This window comes from Gadus morhua, chromosome 7 (genome assembly GCF_902167405.1).
Source record: "Gadus morhua chromosome 7, gadMor3.0, whole genome shotgun sequence".
Taxonomy (NCBI): Eukaryota; Metazoa; Chordata; class Actinopteri; order Gadiformes; family Gadidae; genus Gadus; species Gadus morhua.
Genome location: NC_044054.1, coordinates 16,732,410 through 16,739,566, shown reverse-complemented (window position 1 = coordinate 16,739,566; position 7,157 = coordinate 16,732,410). Strand labels below are relative to the sequence as shown.

Sequence of the window (7,157 nt, the reverse complement as noted above, 5' to 3'; positions counted from 1 at the left end):
TGTTGCTTTGTACTCCTTTACACAGGGAAGCACGCTCCCTTTAGGAACTACAAGGAGGGCTTAATGTAACTCGACTGAGACAATATTTTAAAGATACAATATACAAGGTATACGGTACAATTGTATGTATGGGATTTATGCTGCTTGTAGCAAGCGGCATGTATTAAATAAACTTTATGAGGTAGTATTTTCTGTATCACTGGAAGTGGGAGTGTCTGTTACACATGACTTTGGTATGTGTGAACTGTGTGTATTTGGTCTACATTGAGCCGACCATGAAGACAATATGTAGTCGGTGGAGGCCAGAGTGTTTCCTTACAGAGTAAAAGGGACACTACGTTACCACCAGGTGTCCTCGCAATGTTGAGGGGCCATTAGAACCAATACATTATGTTTGTGACATAACAAGTTTCCACTCCGATGTACGACACAGAGCTCATCTCGACCAGCTGATGCCGTCAGTCCGTCCGTCCGTTCCTTTGAGCTGGTCGGCAATCCCACATTATGATGTCACAAAGGGAATGATTTTGAAATGGCTATTCAGGATGAATAGGAGCACTTACAAAATGACTGGTTATTACAGAAACAGGCCAAAGATGGGATGACAATGTTTTTGCATGACGTCAATGACACACACAACCCCCACTACTCACTTTAAGTGCAACCAGTAAAGAGACGGTCTCTACAGAGTAGTATCCACGGTCTACGTAGTCCCCCATGAACAGGTAGTTTGTGTCGGGGGATTTGCCCCCGATCTTGAAGAGCTCCATCAGGTCGTGGAACTGGCCGTGGACGTCCCCGCACACCGTCACGGGACATCGCACCTCCTGGACGTTGGACTCCTTGGTCAGGATCTCCTTAGCCTGCAGACCAGAGGAAGAGGCATGTTGAGGGTGGGGCGTGGCTGGAGTTCGGGGATAAGGGAGAAGAATCCATCGCCTGATATCTATACGCAGGGTTTATTTATCACCAAATTTGGTTTTAATCACGATTAAGACAAAGGAAAGATAATACAAGCAGTCGATTTGTTTAGAAAATACTATGTGAATACAATATACTGAACTAGGTATACATACAGATAATTATAACTATGTCCAAAAAACATCTGGTGAGTAAACATCATTGAACAAAAGGTGAATTTTCTGACAAAACCATTTACGCTTTCCAAACTTAAGGGACTGTACGAGAGGCAGTATGAAGCTTATTTTATTCATTAATGTTAAACCTTATCTCAACGTTTAATTTAGTGAGGACGGAGCATATATTTACTGAAGCTGATAGTTTCCATTTCTATATGGACGTGTGGTCGAGGATGTTTGACCAAATGCCAAGCTTAAATTACCCTTACTTGTAGCAACAATATTATCAGTCATTCCGCGCCAGACCAGCTGGGTGGTTACATCATATTCGTTATAAGGCCAGCCACAATAGTCGATTGAAGCAACAACTGGTAAGGCATAACTCACAGGGTAAGTTAGTTAACGCCTTGATAAGGGGGAACTTCCTTCCACCAGGTAAAATAAATAAAAAAAACACAAACATACACACAGATGACAGTATCGTAAATCCGTAATTACATTTTAATAAAATTCCCGTCTACAATATTTGCATACCATTTTAACTTGTAGAAACAAGTGACAATGATGGAGAGTGAAGGCTAGGATGGGACAGTCAGTACAAACAGAGAGAGATAGACAGAGAGAGACATAGACAGACGGACAAAGCAACTCAGTGAAATAGACAGACTCAGAGAGAGAGAGAGAGACAGAGACAGAGACAGAGACAGAGACAGAGAGAGAGAGACAAAGAATAGTCTGTGTCCAGAATGCATTCCAACGAGAGAACTAAAAACACCACTCAGGGCTGCTGACCTATTTAAAACACAAAAACAACACAATACACATGCCGATGCCCCCATGCGGCAATAGGCCTTTTAAGTACAGAGGCAGGCAGACAGACTGCCCATGACTTTTATCTCTGATGTCACTAGGTCACTAAACTGAAGAGAATATCAGAGATTTGGGCCGTCATGAAATTGCTCAGCAGTTTTTTTTTCTCCGGCCTTTTTGATGGAAATTTAAAAAATATAACATACTAAACAAACTTTCTGGATTCAGGAAATATCGAGATAAGTGGCGCTGACCAATCATTGGCCACACTGATTGGTATGTAGTACAATAGCCTATCAATAAACAGCCTTTGGCACAGAATTGAATTACCCAGTGCCAGACTGTGGTCCATATACCTGAAACATGAATAGAAACTGTGGCAAAACAAAATTCAAGGAATGCCATTTATTTCCCTTCACTGGAAGGAGCCACAGAACCTGACATTGCCAGTCTATGGCTCAAACCGAACCCTGACTCCTGACTCATGGGCTGGGTTAATGTTAAAACACTAACACAAATCCACACCCATGACAGCATTGCTCATGCATATTGCAGTATGTTGCTGGTATATGACAAGTGACTAACCTAAACTATTCTTTATGACAGAGGACATTGCAGTTTCCTTGATTTTGAGTTAATCAGCAACTCACATACGAGGTCATTTACAATGATACAGCCAGTCATCCTGGAAACATCGTTTTACAATTTAAAATCACCACAGGGAATGACTTCCGGGATAACCTAGAGAGACCGTTCATGGGAGATCGTGATAATCCAATGAAAGTCTCAGTTTCCTACCAGGAACAATAATCAACCAATCATTGCTCGCAACCTAAGAGTCAAATTTCAGTTGGGCTGTACAGGACCAGCAGCAGCAGAATAAAGAAAAGGATGACTTGATGTATGACATAAGATGTGGGACCACCACTGACTAGCAGTAGCGGGAAAAAATACTTATTCACTCACTGCCCAGTAAAGTGAGGTAGGTCTGTCCCCATTCAATTCACTTTACATGGTCAAAGATGCTTCAAATGATGACTCCTGCATTTCACACTTTCACTTTTGTTTAAACAGTGACGTCTTAACAGACACCCGCTTACTTATGCATAACGTTTGTGTTTTGATTGTTTCAGGTTATCAAAAATTGTGTTACAGCCCAATTGTTCTTAAAGTGGGAATCTGCTATTTGTGGATAACCTTTAAAAATAGCGTGTGAATATATAGTGTGATACAATATTATATCATAAGACCCCATGGAAATTAGTCTAAATTACCCAACTTTTCTGTGGACAGTGGTGGCTGGTTAGTGTAAAATTGTTAACAAGAAAGTAGCATACTGGTTTTGGATTTTCAAAATATAATACGATTGATTAAAATAACTAAAACAAACAAATGTATGACTGCATCGCGTTGTAACAGTAGACGATGACAACAACATAACACACCCACCCTCATAACACACCCACCCTCATGGCCATGACATCATAGATAAAGCTAAAGGCCTTGGACTAAGACTTACTAACTATACATAATAAATCAATAAATATTTAATTTTTTATAAGTTTTATAAAGTAGATGCATGTTTGTTTGTTAAAAAGAGAACATAAAAAGATCTAAGACCCAAGTTCAATCCTGGCAACTTAAATCACAAGCAATACTCAAAAAGGAGCCGAGACGTGAACTCTTGGTATAGCGATCGCTTTCAGGCACCATGTAGAAATCCTGCATCTTATTAAGTCAAGCAATTAGTAAAAATGTGGCTAAACTTCCCTTAGGTGGAGGGACAGCATCACTTCACGAGGACGCGTTGAATGCACCGATTGGCACGGTGGCTTTTTACACAGCATATCGAATTCTTCCATCACACCCCCGTAGATCTAAAAACAGACACGTCTCCCCATGGCTCTATCCGACAGCACTGGCTGAGTCCCCTGCTACCTGCTAAACTAGCCTTCTCTAAAAAACACACTTACACATCAGATGACCATTGGGTCTGTCGGAATCAGGCTCGAGGGGGTGTTAAAAATGATGCCTCGCTTGCCAACTTCATATTGCAGAGTTCTTTAGAATATTCATATTATCCTTTATGCAGCCTCAAACAGCTTCAACATTCTCACATACATTCAGAAGGGATTAGATGGATTACTAGGTGGGCACAGGGGTAAATACTAGTGGATTTAGATATGCTGCAGTATCATGTTTGCCGTCTATGAGGATTTAAAGTTTTAAACTCACTATATGTTTTTTTCACATTTACTGCAAGACGATTTAAAGCCAACTCCAACATGCAATGCAATATCATTAAGTATCATGTTTTTTAGAAACCCATTCAGATTTAAAGTTGAACAGGTTAACACAGTGCGAAACAGAGAGATGGAGAGGGATCTAAGGGAAGATTGGGGTCAGGCGGATCAGACCAGAAAAAGTAAACATTCCCTGAACACTGCACTTTAAATGACTTGTAACTCTTTCAAGTAACAACCACCTCAACGAACACAGGACGAATGGACATCATCTAAAAACAGTTCGATCTAAATTAAATCGTTTTTAAATTCAATGAACATAGTGTCATTTGAACACTGGCATGATTTCTTTCGATTTTCTGAGAATCAGACATACTGGATACTATTCATGCTAGAGATGGAAGCTGGGTTATGCAATACAGTATTCAGTAATATTTTTACAGAATTATCAACTAAAAAGAAAATGTGTCAACATCAAGTAGGCCTACATCTATATCGAATATGATGAAGTAGACGAAGAGGATGAGGATGATGTTGATAACGGCAAGCCTAACCACTTCATTTGCATTACCTTTGACCTGTTGAACAAGGCCTATGATGCTTCTGGAACTATCTAGTACCGAACGTAGTGTTACAAACGTTATACGATATTATTCTGCATTAAACAATACAACTCAGCATCAGATATTTGGAGCTGTAACTGGAGAGGCTGCTCTCAACATACCAGTGTTTATGAGCAGGGCAGTAAATTGTTGTGTGCCTTGACTTCCTCATTTACCTGCCATGCATCATCAGCCCTGCATGTGTATTAGATCCGAGATCATAGCAGTCAAATATAGGACATTATGAATCCCCGATGACACAAAAGAGGAGATAAACGCTAAGAGTGTGTTTCATAGCATGGATGGCAGCCAAGGATATGAACAACACTAGGGACAGTCCAGAGACATGGAGACTACAGACAGTCAAACGACATGGACACTAGGGACAGTCCAGAGACATGTAAGCTATGGACAGTCCAGAGATATATACCCTATGGACAGTCCAGAGACATGGACACTTTAGACAGTCCAGAGACATGTAAGCTACAGTCCAGAGACATGTAGCCTATTGACAGTCCAGAACATGGACACTATGGACAGTCCAGAGACATGTACACTATGGAAAGTCCAGAACCATGTACACTATGGACAGTCCAGCGACATGTACATTATGGACAGTCCAGGTACAGTATGGACACGGACAGTCCAGAGAGACAGTACATTATGGGCAGTCCAGGGACATGGACACTCGAGAGACATGTACACTATGGACACTCCAGAGACATGTACACTAGGGACAGCCAAGAGACATGGACACTACGGACAGTCCAGATACATGTGCACTATGGACAGTCCAGACTCATGGACACTATGGACAGTCCGGAGACATGTAAACTATGGACAGTCCCGAGACATGTTAACTATGGACAGTCCAGAGACATGTAAACTATGGACAGTCCAGAGACATGTACACTCTGGACGCCATTTTAAGAAGATCTGGAAGGTGGCGCGGCGAGAAGAAAATAATGCATTGAAACTTTCATGTAACATCGTTCATATTTCCTCACCTTCTCGCAAAGTGTTTTCACTTGGTTCTCCGACAACTGCTTGCAGTCGTTGAGCTGCTCGATCCAGACATCGATCTCTTTCGTGAACGCCTTTTCGTCCATTTCTGTGGTGTTCAGTCTTCGGTCTGATCAGCGGCCCGCTTTCTCCTAAAGACAGCGGTTCAACAACACGGGGTTTCGGTATCCGAAACGCACTAAACGCATCGACCGGGATCCAAACTGGTGCTCTTCTATTTCCCAGAACACCGAGTGGGCAGATAGGATTAGGGGGTGATAAAAACTTGCTGGAGGGGCCGCGGACTACACCAAAAGAACAGACGTCATCCGATTGACCCGCCCGCATGCCATCCATCAGACGCAAAATAACACCGGCTAGGAGGGCTGCTGGGCTGTGATTGGTTCCCTGGGTGGCTCTGTGACGTCTAATTGGCTCGTTCATGAATAGCTGAAGAAAATGACAACAATCACAGCAGAGAATTCCATTTCGTTTTCAACGAACGATGTTTATTTAGAGCCACTAATCACTCATGATCAAACAAAATGTGAATGAGATAAAGAAATATATGCCTAATTAATGGACTGGTGGTATCAAGGATTCATGATAATAAATACAGACAGGTATCCACAGAGCTTTAAGTCCAGATACATGTATTTTTCTGAATAATAATAATAATAATTGATCAGTTTTTTATAGCGCTTTTCTAAGTACTCAAAGACGCTTGAACAGACATTTCATTATACCGGAGGCACTGACAATAGTCATCGAAGTCTCCATTTTTACAATATATAATCACAATATTGACAAGTTCTTCAATATTTTATATTAAGTAAAGCTGTAGGCAATAGTGTGTGGTCAGGGCAACCCTTAACGTAAGTTCTGGGTCCTGTGGACTCTTTTCTACAAGAAAAGAGTTGTGTGCACCAATTGGTAAATCATTGTGACTGGCTGTAACTTTAGAGCAATAAAAATGACATTGCTGCTAATGCCACAGAGTAAAGAAAATGTGTTTGTGTGTGTGTGCTACTTCACATTTCCTCATTGTGATCACATCACATCAAAATATTCGCATTTTATTATTATTTGAATGCTGAATACTGATACTGATATCGCCCATATATGTTTGATTAAAGGCATAGATTCTGGACTGTTGATATCTACCATCTAGTTCGACATATATGTTGAATATTAAAGCCTTATCTTCGCTCTTAACTGTAATATGAAACAATGGATTCGATAAAGGATTCACGTGTGCGTGAATAAAATAAGCATTCCCTATCATCGGACAAATATAAGCAGTATTTTTATCATTGAGAAGTATATTTGGTATGATGTAATAAGTTACATCAAGACCTTGAAGAACAATGCCCTGGGCCATGTCAGGCACTCAAATCTGCTAGCAGCAGGGCAGAGCAAGT

The 7,157-nt window shown here is 41.0% G+C and overlaps 1 protein-coding gene across 1 annotated transcript in view; it reads right to left on the bottom strand.

The window, feature by feature from the left end:
• The window catches only part of ppp2cab (protein phosphatase 2 catalytic subunit alpha b), a 10,958-nt gene extending 4,848 nt beyond the window's left edge, over window positions 1–6,110 (bottom strand). Inside the window, exons 1-2 of the mRNA XM_030360247.1 lie at window positions 5,742–6,110; window positions 654–863 (exon numbers count right to left, since the gene is read on the bottom strand). Coding sequence (XP_030216107.1) covers window positions 654–863; window positions 5,742–5,843 — 312 coding nt within the window. The 5' untranslated portion in view covers window positions 5,844–6,110. The remainder of the gene's footprint in view (window positions 1–653; window positions 864–5,741) is intronic.
• Between the last annotated feature and the right edge of the window lie 1,047 nt (window positions 6,111–7,157).